At 47.7% G+C, this 17,806-nt stretch overlaps 1 protein-coding gene across 4 annotated transcripts in view; it reads left to right on the top strand.

Annotated features, from left to right (window-relative positions):
- MYH10 (myosin heavy chain 10) overlaps positions 1 to 17,806 on the top strand; it is an 85,592-nt gene that overhangs the window by 64,297 nt on the left and 3,489 nt on the right. For all 4 annotated transcript variants that reach the window (XM_015645783.2, XM_015645785.2, XM_015645787.1 and 1 more), the window contains 21 exons: positions 212 to 281; positions 379 to 539; positions 1,099 to 1,207; positions 1,288 to 1,419; positions 2,189 to 2,395; positions 3,494 to 3,631; positions 4,060 to 4,183; positions 6,384 to 6,555; positions 7,268 to 7,480; positions 7,578 to 7,722; positions 8,725 to 8,931; positions 9,835 to 9,939; positions 10,935 to 11,087; positions 11,414 to 11,662; positions 12,195 to 12,407; positions 13,040 to 13,252; positions 14,396 to 14,557; positions 15,159 to 15,287; positions 16,387 to 16,475; positions 16,755 to 16,878; positions 16,963 to 17,171. In XM_015645783.2, coding sequence (XP_015501269.1) covers positions 212 to 281; positions 379 to 539; positions 1,099 to 1,207; positions 1,288 to 1,419; positions 2,189 to 2,395; positions 3,494 to 3,631; positions 4,060 to 4,183; positions 6,384 to 6,555; positions 7,268 to 7,480; positions 7,578 to 7,722; positions 8,725 to 8,931; positions 9,835 to 9,939; positions 10,935 to 11,087; positions 11,414 to 11,662; positions 12,195 to 12,407; positions 13,040 to 13,252; positions 14,396 to 14,557; positions 15,159 to 15,287; positions 16,387 to 16,475; positions 16,755 to 16,878; positions 16,963 to 17,171 — 3,324 coding nt within the window. The remainder of the gene's footprint in view (positions 1 to 211; positions 282 to 378; positions 540 to 1,098; positions 1,208 to 1,287; positions 1,420 to 2,188; positions 2,396 to 3,493; positions 3,632 to 4,059; positions 4,184 to 6,383; positions 6,556 to 7,267; positions 7,481 to 7,577; positions 7,723 to 8,724; positions 8,932 to 9,834; positions 9,940 to 10,934; positions 11,088 to 11,413; positions 11,663 to 12,194; positions 12,408 to 13,039; positions 13,253 to 14,395; positions 14,558 to 15,158; positions 15,288 to 16,386; positions 16,476 to 16,754; positions 16,879 to 16,962; positions 17,172 to 17,806) is intronic.

Raw genomic sequence — 17,806 nt, 5'->3', positions numbered from 1 at the left:
TTTGAGGCCTTGAACTTCAAGTGTTTAACTACTGCAGTTTATTCTAAAGACACCAGGGAAGGGGAAACAATCCAAAATTGGCTGCTGGAAAAGCTTCCTGGAGAACTTCCCTAACTGTGCACTTGGTCACTGTAGTTTATGCTATAAATTTATACTATAAATCACATTGTTTCTTGTTGAACATAAAGGTGTTATTTCATTTGCCTTCAAGGTATGAGATCCTCACTCCCAATGCAATTCCCAAAGGTTTCATGGATGGTAAGCAAGCCTGTGAGCGTATGGTGAGTGTTTATAGCTAAATATTGTCAAAACATTGAAAAATTCCCCCAAATTGTCCTTTCCTTGGTGTAACAACAATGCCCTTCCCTGTCTGTTCAGATCAGAGCCTTGGAGCTGGACCCCAACTTGTACAGAATTGGACAGAGCAAGATCTTCTTCCGAGCTGGAGTCCTGGCCCACCTGGAAGAAGAGCGGGACCTGAAGATCACAGACATCATCATCTTCTTCCAGGCAGTGTGCAGGGGATACCTGGCCAGGAAGTGAGTGTGCTCCTGGGGCTGGGTCTTCTTTGGGTCTCTCAAGCCTCTCTGACAGGGAGCTGTGCATTAAAACTTGTGTTTCAGGACAGATTTCCTGAGTGTGTTGCCTGAGGAGCTGTAATTGTATCCTGGGTATTAAGTGGATTTTTGCCTGGGGAGAATTTTCACCTTCATTCCTTAACAATCTCTCTGCTCTTGCCTTTGTGGCACACACAGCTCTTGAGAGGAGCTGCAAAATTCCTTTGTCTCTCCTCCTGTCCCACTGGAGGTTCCTGGAAGTACTCTGAAAGCTGCTTTTTAAAAATTAAAGTAGTGAATCCATCCTGATTTTGTCTTTCTAAGAAAAAAACCCTCTCGAAAGTAAGAGCAAACAGCATTTTTAATTATTGGAAATGGTGAATCCAGCTCTTGCTCTGCCTTTATAGGAGCAGGAGGTCATAAATCTGGTGTTGTTACTGAAACTTAGAGATTACACTACTTATGGTCTGGAAGTGCTGTAGGGTTGGGTTTATTAAATGATGGTCAGCTGTATTTTACACAAACTTTTTGCTGTCTTCAGGGCCTTTGCAAAGAAGCAGCAGCAGCTGAGTGCACTGAAAATCCTGCAGAGGAATTGTGCTGCATATTTGAAGCTGAGGCACTGGCAGTGGTGGAGAGTCTTCACCAAGGTTCCTTCTGTTCTATTCTGATTCATTCACCCATAAATAGGTGAGGGCAGGGTCTCATGTTTTCATTTCAACCTTTGCAGGTGAAGCCTCTTCTTCAGGTCACTCGTCAGGAAGAGGAGCTTCAAGCCAAGGATGAGGAGCTGATGAAGGTGAAAGAAAAACAGACAAAAGTGGAGGCAGAACTTGAGGAAATGGAAAGGAAACACCAACAGGTTTGTGTCCAAGATCAGCTTTTGATATGCAGGACATGAATTGTGCTTTGTCCCATGTGAGGGAGCCAAATTGGGGAGCAAAAGAGAATCAGGTGAGCTGATTCTCACTCAGCTGGAATATGGAACAGGAAGAAGCATGAGCTGTTCCTCCAGGGAAGCAGAGGCATGTTAACAAAACCAAACCTGATTTTATGGCCTTTCCTGGTTTACAGGAGAAATTCAGTGGCAGTGTCACTCTGTGCCTGGGCTGGGCAAGCTGTGGGCAAACACTTGGGACAGCTCTACAGATTTGGTGGCTTTCTGTGATGGCAGAAATTTGGTGAATAAGGGAAGAGCAATTTCAGTGTCATCCACCTGCACTTGTGCATTGGGCAGTGTCCCCTGTGGCATCCTGGTCTCTCAGCCTGGGAGTTGATGGGTGGATAAGGATCTGGCTGGGTGGGGACACTCCCAGGGTGGCAGTGGGTGACAAGTGGCATCCTCAGGGATGGGGACTGGGACTGGCCAGAGGTTCCAGTGACTCTGGGATCAGCCCATGGCACTGCTCTGCCACTGCACAGGGAGCAGAGCAGGAAATACAGCTGGAGCCACAGCTGCTGTCCCCTGCACTGCTGCTAAAGCCTCTTCTGAAGGTCTTTGGGGTGGGATGTGGACATGGGAGTTGGGAATTGGAGCAGAACATGGCCTTGAAGTACCTTTGTAGTTGTCATAGGTGTGATCTCTCACTGAAGTGTCATTTTTAAAGCTTTCCTGCCTTTTGTATTTGCAGGTTCTGGAGGAGAAGAACATCCTTGCAGAGCAGCTCCAGGCTGAGACAGAGCTCTTTGCAGAGGCTGAGGAGATGAGGGCTCGCTTGGCTGCCAAAAAGCAAGAGTTGGAAGAAATTCTCCATGATTTGGAGTCCAGGGTTGAGGAGGAGGAGGAAAGAAACCAAATATTGCAGAATGAGAAGAAGAAAATGCAGGGCCATATCCAGGTATGGTTCTCAGTGGCTGGAGGTGCAGAAGTAGGATTGGGAAGCTCCCTCAGCATCTCTACAGGACAAAGGAGTTTGGCTCCTGAGTGGAATAAGATGAATTTTTTTCTCTTCTCTCTCTGTGTTCAGTGTTATGAGCTTTGTGTGGACTCAGGTGAGGGTGAGGACAGAAGGGAAAGCCAGGATGCCCTGTCAGGGTGTGCTGAGAGATAATTAAAGGCAGCAAAGTGCTCTGAGGGCAGGAACCAGGCAGGACTGCACAGGCCTTAGAGACAGACTGATGTGTCCCTTGTGAGAGAAATGTTCCTTTTGGACTGAAATCCAGCAAACATCATGAAGGATATTCCTCATTTGACTGTACTAAGACAATGTCATTTCCTCCAAGTTACTTGACTGAGGTTTTTTTTGAAAATCAGATTATTTAGATGCTTCCTTTTTTTAAATACTGGTAGCCCTAAAAAAAGGAGTAGCTGAGAACTTACCTGTCTTCCAAAATATTAAAAGCAGCTGAAGAGGAAATAAACTCCACTTCTCACAGCTTTTGATGCCTTTCATAAATGTCTATTAATTATATTTAAATGAATCCTATTTAAACCCTCAGAAGCACAGTGCATTATTGCTTTTCAACTCTTTGTGTCAATAACTGAACTCTCAGCTGTGATATTGAAATAAGGGGAGTTGTTTCCTGTGGAATCTCTTCCCATTTTTGCACCAAGTGCTCCATTCAGGTGCAGTGTGCTGGGAAGTCCCTGACATAAAGCCTGATCTGATTTGGATGTCATTGATTACAGCTGTTTTATTTTATAGTTGGGATTAGGAAGGTGAGGACTGTGGCAGTGAGTGTGTTTCCTAGACAGCACATTTCACCCAGAGCTGGAATTCAGAGCATCAGAAATTCCAGGTGTATCCCATGGCCCTGACTTCCTTACCAGATCATTCATCCTGCAAATGAATCTGACAAAGCAAATGTGGGTTTAGTGTGTGTTAGGACAAGAGGCTTTTCGAAATAGCACCTCTTTGTCACTAAGCTAAAAAACCCAAAATGTTCCCACATGGCTAGCCTGGAAAATGCACAGATGCAGTTCTCTCTCTTGCCAGGACCTGGAGGAACAACTTGATGAGGAGGAGGGAGCTCGGCAGAAGCTGCAGCTTGAAAAAGTGACAGCTGAAGCAAAGATCAAGAAGATGGAGGAGGAGATCCTTCTGTTGGAGGACCAAAATTCCAAATTTCTGAAGGTGAGAGCAGTGTGCAGGGTGGAGATGCCAAGGGACAGCTCCCAAGGCTGCAGTCACAGCATCTGGGCCATTTGCACCTGGACACTTGAGGGGTGTGACCAGGGCAAAATCTTTGAGCTGGAAAAATTGTTTATAGCTGCCATTGCTCTGTGCAAACAGATTCCCACTGCTGCCCTAAAGCCAGGCCTGCTGAGTGCTGAATTCCAGGTCTCTCTTGGAAATTAAGTGTTCATGTTTCCAAACAATTCCACTTGATCCTTAATATTGATAATCAGTTGAAATGAAATCTGTATTAAAAACAAAATCTGTAATAGAATATTGTGCTCTATGACACCCTTTTGTGGGCTTTGTACATTCCTTTATTTGCATTGCTTAGGGACTCTGGAAGTTGTGCTTAAGTTCTTTTTCCTGCCCTTTCTCCTCCCCAGGAGAAGAAGCTGATGGAGGATCGGATTGCTGAATGCTCTTCTCAGCTGGCTGAAGAAGAAGAAAAAGCCAAAAACTTGGCCAAACTGAAGAACAAGCAGGAAATGATGATCACTGACTTGGAAGGTTTGTTGTGCCTGGGAAGAGCCTGGAGCTGCTGCCAGGAGGGAATGGATCCCTGGGGACAGGGCTCAGTGTCTGCTCAGCCTGTGCAGAGTAACCTGAGCTGGGGATGCTCCAGAGCTGCCATTTCAGCCAGTTCCTGAAGGAATTCTCTTGCAAGACTTGTTGCATCTGGCTACTCAGTCTCTTTCCTGTTGAACTTTTCAGGTTTTCATTTCTGAGAATCCATTTCCTTTACAGACACTCAGAAATTCCTGCTGCTGCTTTATGGCCATTAGCACTGAGTGAAAACACCCTGGCTCCTGGGAAGTTTCTCCCACTTTTCTCTAACACCAGAAATTCCTGCAGCAGTGGCAGCAGGCACTCTTTAGGCTTCCAGCATTGTTTTTCAATGAGCAAATCTCAACTGTTTTGCTTTTCTTCATATATATATTTTCATTATATTTATAGATTTATTTTATAGTGCTTTATTTTTGTTGAGCAGCCTGCTCTGGTGGAAGGTGTTTTGCCCAAGGCAGGGGGTTGGAATGAGCTGAGATTTAAGATCTCTTCCAACCCAAACCATTCCATGATTCCATCTAAAATGGTTCCATTCCTTCCCATTTGTTTTGGATTGTTTTGCCAGTGTTGTCACAAGTTAAACCTGCCCCACATGCAACCTTTCTTGATTTTATGTTGTTTTTTTTTAATTACTATAGATACTGTGCAACATTAATGAGCTGCCAAGTCAAAGTTGCAAAATAATAGAGAAAGTTGTTCTCTGTGCCCTAATTTGGGAACAGCTCTTGCACTTGCTGTGTTGTGGCCTGTCTTGCTACATATTTTAAGGCTGATGTGCTTCTGGAAGAGGATCAGAGTTTTACCTTATCTGTGTAGGAAGGTACTGAGCTAACAGGGCTAGATTGATGAACCTTGTCTTTAACAGTTGTATTCAGAGACCTTAAGATGGGTCTAAGTAAGCTTTACTCACTGGAAAATACTGCTGGAGTAGCTCTGTGCTTAAATCAGGCCTAGGAACTTGACAGATGTGTTTGGTTACAGAGCCATTTCAAGACTGATGACCTTAGAAGTGGAAATTAAAACTTATATTTTAAGTCATGCAATTTCTTGGCTAGGAAAGCAGAGTAAAATGATATTTACTGTTGGAGATGATTCAAGAAGCCATTAAGGTCTCTCTGCTAGAGTCTTGGCACTGCTAGGCACTGATATTTGGGGAAAAAAAATTAATTCAGTTTGCTGTGAACTTTCTCAATTACAAAACTGGGTCTTGTGACACTGCTCTAACTGTCACTCACCAGGAACTCCATGTAAAAACAGAGGGAAAAGTACAATTCTTTTGGAATGTGAAATTGTTTGGAGAAAAGCAGTGTTACTTTAGGTTGTCTGGAAAATCCCAAATAGCCCAGGGTGGCTCTGAGGTGATGCTTGACCACAGCTCCCTCTCCCTGTCAAAGAACCAGAAGGAGGCTTAGGAAGGGTGTGAGGGAAATCTTTGCATTGAGGAGCCACAAAGTATTGAACAAGGGTAATAACTCCTGCTGTCACTTAGAATTCTAAATTGATGCCAGTGCCTTCAGAACTGTGCTGAGGCTCTGCTCAGCAAATCCTTCTGTGGCTGAGATCTGCTCCACATCCTCACCTGCTGGTGTGGGCAGCACAGCTGGACCTGCTGTGATTCTGCCATGGGCTGATTGCTGATGGGATCAATCCCAAAGAATTCCTTAGGGCTGGAGCATCCCAGCCACACAAATAAATTACTGGGAGGGTTGCAGAGTTTTGCTAAATATTGATTATTATATGTGATTAAATAGCACAGATACTTGTAAAATGGTTTATTCAAGTTTACTTTAAGCCATGCCATTTTCCAGTAGACTTTTTTGGAGTCTGGCCTAGCCCTTCCAAAGCCATGCAAGCCAGCATTTGTTCCAGGCCCCAGTTTATCTTCCTTTTTTGAGTCTGTTACTCCTTATTTTCTACCAAATGTTTCTGTTGCCTCATCTCAAACTATTCACAGTTGTCAGAGACTTTCCCCTGACTTTCTGGCTAAGCCATGAAGTTCTCCTTTGCTATTTTATTTTTCTGCAGACTGGAGAAAGAATTGAAGCAGCATCAATTAAACTTCCCACCCTTCCTGCCACCCCAAACTCCCTGAGGGTGACAAGAGGAACAATTCCATAGGAATTTAATTCTTTGCTTCCTTTAGAACGCCTGAAAAAGGAGGAGAAGACCCGACAAGAGTTAGAAAAAGCAAAAAGAAAACTGGATGGGGAAACAACAGACCTGCAGGACCAAATAGCTGAGCTGCAAGCCCAGATTGAGGAGCTGAAGATCCAGCTGGCCAAGAAAGAGGAGGAGCTGCAGGCTGCTGTGGCCAGGTCAGTGTGGGACAAACTCCCCCTGACTGAATTTCCCCAGAGCTGGGAATGCTGCAGGAGCAGTTCTGGAGCAGCTCTGGACCCCTGTGCTGTGCACATGGCAGATCTAAAGGGACTCAGGTGTCCCTTGGCATCCTTGCTCTGCAAAGAGAAGTTTCACGTGGTCTAAGAGTGTTCAGGCTCTGGAAGCTTTTTTAATCTTCCAAAATTCAGCCTCAGGAGGGGAAAAATGTGTATTTCTCAGTGGGTTTACCAAAGTGCTGGGCAGGACAGACTTTATCTGGGTTTGTGTGATGTCCCATGTTATGCTGAATACTATCTGTATTTTTTAAGTATAATTTTGTAGAGAAAATTCTACAAATGGAACATTTCTTTGGCAGTGTTGAGATCTACAAAACTGGAATACTTGACCTAAACTAAAACTTGATAATTCTGCTTGTGTACCTTGGTTTTATCTGTGGTATCTTTATCCACCCCTGGAACTGTCCAAGTTGGATGGGCTTGGAGCAACCTGGGATGGTGGAAGGTGTCTCTGCCCATGGAAGGGGTGGGAATTTGATGATGCTTAAGGCCCCTTCCAACCCAGCCATTCTATAAAGTTTTATATTTATTTTATTTTAGTGGAAGAGTTAAGCTGTTTTTGTAGGTAATTGAAGCAGATGATTGTGAGAGCAGGTGAAATCCCAGTAACTGTGGTGGCTCTGTTTGACAGAGGGGATGAGGAAGCAGTTCAGAAGAACAATGCCCTGAAGGTGATCAGGGAGCTGCAGGCTCAGATTGCAGAGCTCCAGGAGGATCTGGAGTCTGAGAAGGCGTCACGGAACAAGGCAGAAAAGCAGAAAAGGGATTTGAGTGAAGAGCTGGAGGCTTTAAAAACTGAACTGGAAGATACTTTGGATACCACTGCAGCACAGCAAGAGCTGAGGTAGGATCATGGTCTGTGTGAGAAAGCACCACTGAAATTCATCTTTGATTTACAAAAGAAATGTTGATTTTTTGGTGACCCTTGGTGCTTCCTCCAGGACAAAGCGAGAGCAGGAGGTGGCTGAACTGAAGAAAGCAATTGAGGAGGAAACCAAAAACCATGAAGCCCAGATCCAGGAGATCAGGCAGAGGCATGCTACTGCCCTGGAGGAGCTCTCTGAACAGCTTGAACAGGCCAAAAGGGTGAGGAGAAAATGAACTTTCTGCTTCAGGGGTTTTTCCAAGTACCATAGGTGTGGTTCCTTCCAGGATACCTGAGCTGAGGTTTTCCATCATCACAGGCTAAGCTGTCCTCTAAAAACCTTTCCCAGTTGTTGAGATTTATCACGTTGGTTTGACAATATTGCAGCTGATCAGCAGCACTTCTGTGTCCTCTGGTCAGCAGCAGCAGGCACAGGTGGATCACATGGCTCCTGTTCTTGTCCACAAGGAGAATTATTCCAGCAAAAGAAGTGTTTAGTTTTGGAAATTACAGCTGGGGCCATTTACCAATGTGTGTGTGGACAGTTCATACCCTGTGGTGATGTTTTTATGTATTCTGAATACTGCACAAGCTTCCTTAGTATTCTAAATTAAGTGAGAAATGAAGGAGTTAAACTGTGATTTTCACCTGTTTTATTCACTTGAAAATCTTCTGCATGTCTTCTGGTCCTTATTCAATAAACACTCTCACTAAGAGCATGAAAAGATGGAAAAATACCCTGCAATCTGAAACAAAGCTCCTGTGACAAGATGCTGTCAGCTCTGGTGATACAGCAGAAATGACACTTAAACATCCCTTATGCCAATTATTGCTTTTTAAAGGCTTTTGACAAATGTCAGTGCAGTGCTGAGGATTGCTTTGTTCTGCACTTCCAGGCTGCTCTGCCTACTCAAATCAGGGCAGCTTTGGTTCATATCTTCCCTTTTATTTCTGTGAGATGAGCCATGCTGATCTGTTAATGGGCACATTCCTTCCTCCTTGCAGTGCTACCAAAACAATCATTTGCAGTGCTGCCATCCCAGATCCTGCTTGTGCTGCTCCTCACTGCTCCTGGCAGAGAGCGCCCCGAGTTCCCTCAGCCTTTCCCTGACGCTCACTTGGCTTCTCTCTGAGCATGGCAACCTGATCTGCAGGACCATCTTTAGCAGGAAATATTTACCTGTAACAAAGAGTTTCATTTTCTTTCCTTTTGCCTTTCCTAGTTCAAAGCAAACCTTGAAAAGAACAAGCAGGGCTTGGAGTCTGACAACAAGGAGCTGGCCTGCGAGGTGAAGGTGCTGCAGCAGGTGAAGGCAGAGTCTGAGCACAAGAGGAAGAAACTCGATGCTCAGGTGCAGGAGCTGACTGCAAAGGTGTCAGAAGGGGAGAGGCTGAGGGTGGAGCTGGCGGAGAAGGCGAACAAGCTGCAGGTAAGGCTCTGGAAGTTGTAAAATCCTGCAAAACAGGCAAAGAGCTCAAAGATGTAACCATGTGCAGAAATGGCTGATGTGGGAGGTGGCCTCAGCAGGAGCTCTCATGGACTTGAGAGGCCTCAGAGTGGTGATGTGCCTCAGGTGGGGAGAGCTGGACAGCTGTGACATCAATCCTGAATGTCCTGGGCTGTGGGGGAGTTCCAGTGGCTCTGAAGGATGTGCCTCCCATCCTGGAGAGCAAATCCTGCAGGAGCTCTGCACAGGACAGCTGGAATACAAGTTTTTATCTTGGCTAGGGAATTGAGTAGATTGGGCTGAGCTTTTCCATAGGCATGAGCAAGAACTGATGGTGGCCATGGGTTTGCTTTGGTGCTCCAAGCAGGGAGGGCTTGCAAGCACAGGCTCATGTTTCTGGGAAATGGAGCAAATGCAGCCATGGCTGATTTCTGAACCACAGTGAGGGCTTCAGCTAAACCCAGCTAAAGCTTCAAAAAGGGAATGGCCCAGCTCTATGTAGAGGAAGCTTTCAGGCTGTCTCTCTCTGTATATAAAAGTAGTGTAGCCCACAATAAGCAGCTGGCACCTGGCAGAACCTTTCCTCTTGCTTTGACCCAGCTGCCACCCTGATGATCCCTGAGTTAATGCTTCCATGAAATATATGGTCCTAGAATTAAAAACAGCATTCAAGTGTGAATGCAGGGATCAGAGCCCAATAGCCTAACTCTTGTTTTGTTACTGCACATTCTACTTCCATTTGGTAGCCAGGCTTCAGTGGTTTTAGCTTGTTGTCCCTCTCTCTTGGGCTCTGTTGCTGGGATTTGCTGAGGTTTTGTGCTGTGCATTTCCAGCCTCCAGTGGGATTTGGGCTGTGCTGTTACCTTTGGGCTGCTTGCTTTGCAGAATGAGCTGGACAATGTCTCCAGTCTGCTGGAGGAGGCAGAGAAGAAAGGCATCAAGTTTGCCAAGGATGCAGCCAGTTTGGAATCTCAGCTTCAGGATACACAGGTGTGTGTGCAGCAAAGCTGAGCTTGGCACTGGAGCTCTGCTCCTTGGGGAAATGCTGACTGCTAACAGAAAATACATTTTCATTCATGCTTTGGAAAGTCCCCTGGGTAGAAGCTGAATTTCCTGTTCAGTCCAGTGAAATGGGATGGATTGGGATGGCTCAGCTACACAGGGAACCAAGTTTTCATTATCTGAGCTTCACTACCTGATAGCTGGTAGCTCTGTTTCATGTCTTTGTCTCCAACAGAGATAAGAGTCAAATGAAAAAACCCTTTCCAGGCAGAATTTAATGTCAATATCCCTGGGATATATGATAAACAATACCCTGTCTGCTGCTGAGAACTTCAGATTCTTACAGCTGAAGATCAAACTGTCAGGTTTTGATTCTTGATTAAGAAAATTCAGCTTTCTGCAGATACTCATCACTTCAATATATTTTTTCTTCCCTGTATTAAAGTTCTAATGGTGACCACTTAACTCTGGATGATGTTAATCACAACTGGAGGGGTTTGTAGGGAGCAGGATGGGTGTTACACCTTTCATTACTTTGTTATAACAGACATTTCCACCTTTAAAGTGACCTTTATATTTAAACAATGCAGAAAACCTGGAAGCATGCTGCCCTTCCATTGCAGGATTTGCTGCTCCATGTTCTTCCCAGGTGGTTTAAAATAGGTGCTCTATTCCTGTCTGAAAAAAGAAAAAGTACATTTTGAGAGTGACACCTGTGCTAGTCCCTTGAAAGATGGAAAAGTATCATCCATTGACTTCTAGACCAGACTCTGGTATGGGTTCTCTGACCAGAAATATGCTTTATGAAGGTTTAAGTGTGCCCAAAATGAATGGTCAGTGGCTTTTTGAAAACCCAAATAACAAATGTCTTCATAAAGCACATCCTTGTCCCAAAATCTGAGGGAAAAATAAACCTGGAGCTCCCTGTGTGGAGCTGTGGGGGTTTCAGAGCACACTCAGCTCTGCTCATGCTTGTGCTCCAGGAGCTGCTCCAGGAGGAAACCCGCCAGAAGCTCAACCTCAGCAGCAGGATAAGGCAGCTGGAAGAGGAGAAGAACAACCTGCAAGAGCAGCAGGAGGAGGAAGAGGAGGCCAGGAAGAACCTGGAGAAGCAGATGCTGGCCTTGCAGGCCCAGGTAAGGTGCTGTGAGTGGCAGCACTTGAGAGAGGAGCTGTCCCAAGCTGGTGTCCCAGAGCTTTGGGGAGCACACCATGGAACTCACACAGGTGCTGGAGCAGACTCAGGAATGAAGTTTCCTGTGGCCTTTCTCCACTGCAGTAATGATGTGTACACTGAACTGTGATGGGCAGCCTTTGGCCTGCTTGGCACCCTGAGAATTCCCAGTTCTTGTGTTCCCTTAGCTTGCAGGAACACCTGCTCTGCCCTTGCTCTTTGCCCCAGGTGCCTTTCCTCCCTGTCGTGATGCACTGAGGGACTTCACTTGCTTTTATTGAATTTCAGTTGGCTGAGGCCAAGAAGAAGGTGGATGATGACTTGGGAACCATTGAAGGCCTGGAGGAAATGAAGAAGAAGTTGTTGAAGGACATGGAGGCCCTAAGCCAGCGCTTGGAGGAGAAGGCTCTGGCTTATGATAAACTGGAGAAGACCAAGAACCGCTTGCAGCAGGAGCTGGATGACCTGATGGTGGATCTGGATCACCAGCGCCAGATTGTCTCCAACCTGGAGAAAAAGCAGAAGAAGTTTGACCAGGTACTCCAGTTTCCTCTCATCTTCCTGGATTTTTAGGGTTTTTAAATGTTATTGTTGCTGAGCCTTGTGTGAAGAAGGGTCTGACTGGTGTGCTGTGGTTGTTGATAAATCTGGGAGCAGCTGGCCTTTGTCAGGAGTAACTTGTCACTCCCAGTTCTGTGAGCCAGATGCCACCTCTGAGGCTTGGCAGATCAAATAATCAACTCTTCATGTAGAGAAAGAGAATTATGCTGGAACAAAAACTTAAGGGTTTTATTGTAATCCCTCAAAGTAGACTAAAAAAAGGATCTGAAGAGTGAAAGATGGAAATGATACAAAACTTGAGTCCTGATGAGTAGCTTGCTTTCCTCCTCTCACCCCAGAGGAGCTGGAGCTGTTCTCTCACTGGCACTTGGATCATGACCAAGGGACCAGACAGCTCCTGAGGGCCAGTTAAACCCTGAGCATGAACCACTTCCTGAACAAAACACCTGAGGCAGGAAGGACCTGACTGTGGAGCTTAAGAGATGGATTCATTGTTTCTTATGTTCAGATGTTGGCAGAAGAAAAGAACATTTCTGCCAGACATGCAGAGGAGCGAGACCGTGCTGAGGCAGAGGCGAGGGAGAAGGAAACCAAAGCCCTGTCCCTGGCCAGGGCCCTGGAGGAGGCCCTGGAGGCCAAGGAGGAGTTTGAAAGGCAGAACAAGCAGCTGCGTGCAGATATGGAAGACTTGATGAGCTCCAAAGATGATGTGGGCAAAAATGTGAGTATGGTTCCACAGTCTGTCTGTGCACAAGAACAGAACCCAAAATGCTGGGGGAATTAATGCCCAACATAAGGGGGGGGTCCTTGTTAACATCAGGCCTCTTCAAAAGCTGTATTCTCACCCTCAAGGAGATCCCAAATATCAGTTTTATACCTTGGATCAGTGCAGGTGGGACTGCAGTCTGATAGCACTGGTCATGTGCTGCAGCTGTGATAGGTGGGGACAGCCATTTTTTTGCTCATTTTTGTGTTGCTGGGTATAATTTTTGTGTGTAAATGAGGGGTAATGAGGGTTTCTGCTACCTTTGGTCAAGCTGAGTTGCAGGACATGGTTGAACTGAAGGCAGAGCAGAGCTGTGACCCTTCAGTGTCCTCCCTCCTGCTCCAGCTGGGGCAGCAGCAAAGGCCCCCTGCCTTCCCCTGCTGGTCTTTGCTGTGTCACCATGTCCCAGCCCCACATCATTACCCAAACCCAGATTTCCCCTCTGCCAGCCCTGCTGAGGGAGGGAAAGCTGTGCTCTGGCACTGTGGGGCTCTGCTTCAGCCCCAGCTGTGAGCTCAGTGTCCCCAGAGGCAGCCACTGCCCTGCCAGGCCCTGAAGGACAGGCTCTCACAGGGTCTGTGCCTTAGGTCCACGAGCTGGAGAAGTCCAAGAGAACCCTGGAGCAGCAGGTGGAGGAGATGAGGACTCAGCTGGAGGAGCTGGAAGATGAACTGCAGGCCACAGAAGATGCCAAACTCCGTCTGGAGGTGAACATGCAGGCCATGAAAGCCCAGTTTGACAGAGATCTGCAAGCCAGAGATGAACAGAACGAGGAGAAGAAGAGGATGCTGGTGAAACAAGTATGTCTGTTTTACTTTGTGATGTAGTCAGAAGAGGAGGAAGGTCTTTTACCAGAATTCTGAGCCTTCTGTGCTACCAGAAAAAAAATTAAAGATTCCACCCTATGGAAATCCCAAAGTGTAGCATTTTTACAAATCTTACCATAGTTCTGGCTGAGGGCTGGCCACTGTCACCAGGCAGTGTCAGGTGGTGCTGGTGCCTTCCAAAACCACTCCACGAGGTCTGGCTGTTGCTGCCTGGGTGTATTCCCAGAACAGGGATATCTCAGTTGCATTTTCAAGCCCATCCTATTTGCTGTCCAGGAATAAATCCATGGATGCTTGAGGTAGACACAAAAATTAAGTGAACAGTTTCCTAAATACGAATCATGGCAGAGCTTCCAGGTTTGCCAGACTTGAGAATTCTGGGAACACAAAGATCAGAAGAGCCTCAGGAAATTCCTTTAGAGGATCATGCTTGTAAGAGAAGATGTTCTAAATTAAGTGTTGGGGAATAAACTAGCCAAAATTCAGGATTTATCCCAAGAAAACAAAAGTGAGAATCACCAGTGTAGAGATACCTTGGGAATAAGCCTGGCCTGCAGGGTTTGGAAGGCCACTGCAGTACAAAGTTGCTGTTATCTGAACGGGACAAGAGCTCCTGACCTTGCACTGGGAGGGAGATTTGCTTCAAAACAAAATATTCTTTCATGTTGGTAACCTGTGGCATTTCTGGCTCAGTTGGTTTTTGCATAGGTTTGGCTCAGTCCATGTGGCCTGGCTGTTCAACACTCTTGTTTTGTTTTGTGAAAAGAGGTGGTTGGTGTATAAAGCCAGTAAAGGGCTGTTCAGAGGGAACAGCTTCTTTGTTTTCTTGAGACAATGAGGTGATTCAGCTTCTTATTTTCCATCAGAGGTTTTGACATCTGCCCTGGAGATCCCTCTGAGGATGGGAGTGGTGGGCAGGGGGCTGAAATGATGCTGAGCTCTTTCCTGGGCTTTCCCTTTTGCTCAGTGCTGAGGTCTCTGCTTCCATTTGGGATTTGGCCTTGCTGTGCCCTCCCCTTAGCTGCCTTTTCCCGTGGGGAGGTGTCCCTGTGCCCTGGGCAGCCCTTCTGGGGCTGTGAGCCCTGCAGGGGCTGACCCTGCCCACGCCTGGCCCAGGTGCGGGAGCTGGAGGCCGAGCTGGAGGACGAGCGCAAGCAGCGGGCGCTGGCCGTGGCAGCCAAGAAGAAGCTGGAGATGGATCTGAAGGACCTGGAGGGGCAGATTGAGGCTGCAAACAAGGCTCGGGATGAAGCCATCAAACAGCTCAGGAAGCTCCAGGTAGGCACAGCTGATCAGGGAGTTGGGTTCTGTCCTGGGAGCTGCCCAGGGGCCGCTTCCATCCAGTGCAGCTGAAGGACTGAGAATCAGACTCATCTGCTGGGTCTGAGAGTGCCCAGCCTGGATTTATCCTCTACTCAAAACTCCTCCTTTTATAGAATCACAGAATGGCTTGTGTTGGAAGGGACCCTGAAGTGAATCTTGTTCCAAGCTCCCCTGCCACAAAACCACTTTCCACATCCCTGGAGGTGTCCAAGGCCAGGCTGGACAGGACTTGTGGCAACCTGGGATAGTGGAAGATGCCCCTGCCCATGGCAGGGGTGGCACTGGATGATAATTAAGGGCCCTTCCAGCTCAGGTTATTCTGAGATTCCACTCTTTAATTCTATGGAATGCTTGAAGTCTTGGAATGTGTTATTTCTGACCAGGCATTGAGGGGTGCAAAGATGAGAAAATGCAATTTTACAATACAGAACTGGAAATGCCTTTAAGTGGAATGAAGCCACTTAGGGAGAACAGCCTTATCTCTCAGGGGCTGGAATGGATCTGGTGGTGGTGCTGATGCAGCCTGGCTGTTCCTCACCTCTCTCTCCACCTGCAGGCTCAGATGAAGGACTACCAGCGGGAGCTGGAAGAGGCCCGAGCATCCAGGGATGAGATCTTTGCCCAGTCCAAAGAGAGTGAGAAGAAGCTCAAAAGTCTTGAAGCAGAAATACTCCAGCTCCAAGAGGTGAAGTGGAAATCCTAGAGATTGTTTTTTCTTGTTTAGAGTAAGGCAAAGATGAGAGGGTAAAAAAAGTAAAAAGCAATGTGTTGAACAGAGAAATGGGAGCCAGGAGAGCTCTGGTTCCCCTGCTCCAGGTCATCAGTGAGTCCTTACAGCTTGTAGGAGTCTGGACTTTCTGGACAGCAGGGAAGCTTTACTGCTGCTTAAAGACATTTGAGGCTTCCCTACAGTGTGCTGGGTGGTTCTGGAGTCTCTGAGAGGTGCAGTGCTCAGTGTCAGCACTCAACTGGGTTCTTAGGGCTTACATATTTACAATTTATACCATTTCTGTTTCCAAGTTAGGGTTTATGTATTGACAGTTCCCTCTCTGGTGCCTCATTCATGTGTGTGGAGGTTTATCCCTCTGCCCTCTCAGCCCTTTCTCAAATGGGCATGTTTGCCCTCACTGAGGGCAATTTATGTGAGAGCTCCAAGTCCTGCTGCATCTCTGCTGTTCCACTGTCCCTGTGCTGCCACAAGGTGGGACACTGCAGAGTCACACAGACTCACCACACTTCCCTTGGAGCCTTCACAGATAACCTGGCACTGCCTGCAGCTTCTCCAGGTGGGCTTGGGTGGCCTTCAGACCTCATTGTGGCACTTGTAGAGCATTTCATTGTCCTTAGGAAATGCTTGAATGTTTCTGCCACTTAATGCAGATGTATAATCTGAGGTTTGGTGCTGTTGAGCTGAAGCTTTTAAATTTTTGTTCTTTTCTTGTCTTCATGCTGAGAACTCTGTGAGAACCTAAAACATTTGCTTATTTTAGCCCTACTTTACACAGACTGTGCCACATGTCTATCTGCACATGTGGCACAGTGGTTTCTCCTGCTGCTGAGGGCTTGGGTGTTACTGATCTTCTTGGGTTTTTTCCCTTGCCTTGTGGGGGGAACAATTCAGGGACAGGGAGAGGTAACTCCACTGCAGCCCCAGCTGGTGTGTCCTGCTGCCTTATCCATTATAACCCCCAGGGACAGCCCAGTTCACAGCACCTCCCAGGGCTGTTGGGAGGCCGAAGCTGTGGCACTCCTGGGGCTGCACTGACTGTTTCCCACCCTGGCAGGAGTTTGCGGCGTCGGAGCGCGCCCGGCGGCACGCGGAGCAGGAGCGCGACGAGCTGGCAGACGAGATCGCCAACTCCGCCTCTGGGAAGTGAGTCCGGGCTGGGGCTGGGGGCTCAGGCTGGAGATCAGGGAAAGGTCCTTCCCCCAGAGGGTGCTGGCACTGCCCAGGCTCCCCAGGAATGGGCACCAGGCTGCCAGAGCTCCAGGGGAGCTTGGACAGCACTCCAGGGATGCCCAGGGTGGGATTGTTGGGGGCCAGAGCTGGATCTTTGTGGGTCCCTTCCAGCTCAGGAGACTCCCTGATCCTAAGTGACCTCCCCAGAGCTCTACTGGCTCTGGCCATGCCCTGAGCCCTTCCCCTGTGCAGGTCAGCGCTGCTGGACGAGAAGCGGCGGCTGGAGGCTCGGATTGCCCAGCTGGAGGAGGAGCTGGAGGAGGAGCAGAGCAACATGGAGCTGCTCAACGAGCGCTTCCGAAAGACCACGCTGCAGGTGAGCCCAGGGCAGCTGGTGCTGGGTGTGGCATCAGGGAGGCTCTGGTGGCCCTGAGTGTCAGCCCTGTCCCCTCCCTGCCAGGTGGACACGCTGAACTCGGAGCTGGCCGGCGAGCGCAGCGCGGCCCAGAAGAGCGAGAACGCGCGGCAGCAGCTGGAGAGGCAGAACAAGGAACTCAAGGCCAAGCTGCAGGAACTGGAGGGCTCTGTCAAGTCCAAATTCAAGGCAACAATTTCCACTCTAGAAGCCAAGATTGCACAGCTTGAAGAACAGCTGGAGCAGGAAGCCAAGTAAGACCTGGTTGCCTGTGTGGGTTGAATGGCTGAGAGCTCCATGCTGGGAGTTTCTGAAGGGCCTTGGGTTTATTGTCTGGAGACTCCTGTCCAGGGGATAAACAAGGCAGCTGTTGAGTACCTGGGGTTGGGAGTTCCAGAATGGATTTGCTTCCTGCCAGCTGGATGAACTCTGCAAGGTATTGATATCCCAGAGCCACAAGGTGCTGCCAGAGTTTCCGGGGACAAGGTGAAATGTCCCCTTGACACCCTTGGTTGCATGGTTAGAGGAACACGTGATACAGTTTTAGATGAATCCTGTGATCCCCAGAAGTCTTCCTGCAGTGAATTATCCATCTGTCCATGTAATTCTGTTTTCAAAATTCACTTTTTTAGCTGGTTCTTGCCCCCATTTGCAGGTGGGGCCTGTCCTAGCACCATCTCTGTCCTTTCTGGGCTCTGCAGCAGGATTGTGTTACTGGTTAAGCAGCAGCTTTAAAGCTGCTCTGTCCAATCTCCTTGTGAAGGCACCCTCTGAGCCCTCTTCATCCCATGCTCACATCACCCCAGGGCTAAGGCTTTGTGCTCTGAGAGCTGCATCTCTGCATCCCCCCATCCCTGCATCCCCCATCCCCACACCCCCTGCCAGCCCC

The sequence above is a fragment of the Parus major genome, chromosome 18, assembly GCF_001522545.3.
Source record: "Parus major isolate Abel chromosome 18, Parus_major1.1, whole genome shotgun sequence".
Lineage (NCBI taxonomy): Eukaryota > Metazoa > Chordata > Aves > Passeriformes > Paridae > Parus > Parus major.
The sequence above is the reverse complement of the archived record's forward strand: the minus strand, read 5'-3'. Positions and strand labels throughout refer to the sequence as shown.